At 46.5% G+C, this 2,152-nt stretch overlaps 1 protein-coding gene across 1 annotated transcript in view; it reads left to right on the top strand.

Annotated features, from left to right (window-relative positions):
- The window catches only part of SAMD11 (sterile alpha motif domain containing 11), a 17,379-nt gene extending 17,202 nt beyond the window's left edge, over window positions 1–177 (top strand). Inside the window, exon 7 of the mRNA XM_010289645.1 lies at window positions 1–177. Coding sequence (XP_010287947.1) covers window positions 1–177 — 177 coding nt within the window.
- The last annotated feature ends 1,975 nt before the right edge of the window (window positions 178–2,152 follow it).

The following is a 2,152-nucleotide window of genomic DNA, read 5'->3' as shown; positions in this document are numbered from 1 at the left end:
TTACGGCCACCAGAGCGGGACCTGCCGCCAGCTGATCTCCGGCCCTCCTCCACAGGCAGCGTGGCCTCCCCCTTCAGCAGCGGCCTGCCCTCTGCCAGCCGCGTCTCACCAAAGCAGGAAAATGGAAACCCCTCCATCATTGCTGGGATCAGTGACACCGCGAAACCTCCATCTTAACTGCAGGACAGCTCTTGACTGCTTCTGGAACTGAGATTCAGTTGAACCAACTGAAGGTAATGCATTTTGAGAGACCAGGAGAGCCTCCCTCAGCAGCGTGAGACATAGGAGTGAGGAAGGGAGGTTTTTAATTTTTTTGGATGCATTTGCTTTTTGTTTAAAAAAACAAAACAGAAGTTTTAAAAACTGTAAAAAGGGAAGGAAAGAAAACTATCCAAAGATGTACGGAGACAATGCAAGCAAAGAGAAAGAAAATTATTCTGGAGGACGGCAGCAGCATTCCCATTCCCTTTCACACCCGTTCTTGCTCACCAGTCCGAGATGGAGAGCCGGGGACAGGGAACGAACGCTTTTCTTTCTTTGCCTTCAAAGAAACGTGGCTTTCAGGAACTTCTGGGTGTGACTCCACGCAGGGAAGGGGAACGGGCACTGCACCTCCCAGTGGTACTCGGCACCCCTGAGCAAAAAAACCCATCAAAAATGAAACCAACCACCTTCCCAAATCTCTCCTCCTCCCTGGAAACTGTACTCAGTTCCTCATTCAGGTGTCTATGCATCTCTAGCAACTTACTTTTAAAACAATACCAAAGACAGACAAAAAGAAAAAGAACAAAAAGGCAAGTTCCGGTCCATGTTTACTTCAGTGTGGATGGTACGGCACAGGCAGCTCCGCGCTGTCGCACGGGCTAGGGGCTGTCGTCTTCCCTGGCACGTTGTCCCTTTCAGCACACACAGAGACTGGACTCTGCCTGTGCTCCAGCCCTGCAGAGGTTGGTTTTTTTTTTTTCTTAGCTGTTTTGTTTTAAAGAGAAGAAGAAAAGAGCATGTGCTTTGGTGGGATGAAGGGTCACAGGCCTCACTCCAGAGTGACCCCCTTCCTCCTTCACATGTACAACAGACTGTATACATTTGGGGTGGGTTTTTTTGTTCATAGGGTGGTTTTCATTCTTTTTAAAGCCTTGTTACAGAGGTGGATGTAGTTGCACATTCTGGCCTGCTGTGGACCATAAGACAGATACCTGTGCGTTCCCACAGGAGGGGGAGGGATGCTGGAGGATTCAGGCTAAAAAAAAAAAAAAATGGGTAGAGTTTTTACTACTGTGAATGAGATGGTAACTCCTGGGGGTGACCTCCTGTGACTTGTACAGTTGTGAACAACAATCACATGTGGTACTTCTCTCTCTCTCTTCCCCTCCCCCCCCTTTTTTTTGTTTAAACGTTGCACGTGCTACCGTTTTTCTTACAAAATAGCTTGGTGGTACATTAGCTTCTTTATATTGTAAAAAAAAAAAAAAGTCATTATCCATCACATCATGATAAAAATGCTTTCCAGCGATCAATTTAAATAAAAAAGAAAAACACTTAATTTGCAAATGGTACCTAGCTTCCTGAGCTCCTTCCAAGTGGTCACTGTACTGCAGAAGCCTCCTTTCTTTGTGTGTGCACTGGGGCCATATGCCTTACCGCTGGCGTCGGCAGCTCTTGGTGCACTGGAGCTGCTACATTTCCAGCCTCAAAGCCAATCTGAGGGTTGGTTCACAGATGCCAAAAGCCCGACAGCACCTTGCCCAGCTAAGTTCTAGAAAGGAGAAAAAGCAACGCCTTTCTCTTTTGGAAGAAAAGGTAAGTAAAGAAAGTTTCAAACCTTTTTCTTTAGTTACGGCCTTAAAATTCTCACCTTTGCAGTAATATCCCAGGCTCCCATATGTAATTGCCTGAAGACACAAACTTCACCAGCTACAGGGAACCTCAGTCTTGAGCACTCCTGAACCCCTAATGAAGCAGCAGGTGCTGTGTCCCCCTCAGAGTGGGCTCAAAATGGTGACAATAATGACAATGTATGTTGTTAATAAAACCCCAAATTACTAATTTCTGAGGTTACTGCCTCCCCCTTATGGGACAAAGGGTATGTGGGTGCATGTCTAGGAAGTGCAGGTCTAGTAATCACTGTAACTGCAGTTGGGAAAAAGAAACC

This window comes from Phaethon lepturus, unplaced genomic scaffold (assembly GCF_000687285.1).
Source record: "Phaethon lepturus isolate BGI_N335 unplaced genomic scaffold, ASM68728v1 scaffold31116, whole genome shotgun sequence".
NCBI classification, from domain to species: Eukaryota; Metazoa; Chordata; class Aves; order Phaethontiformes; family Phaethontidae; genus Phaethon; species Phaethon lepturus.
The sequence above is the reverse complement of the archived record's forward strand: the minus strand, read 5'-3'. Positions and strand labels throughout refer to the sequence as shown.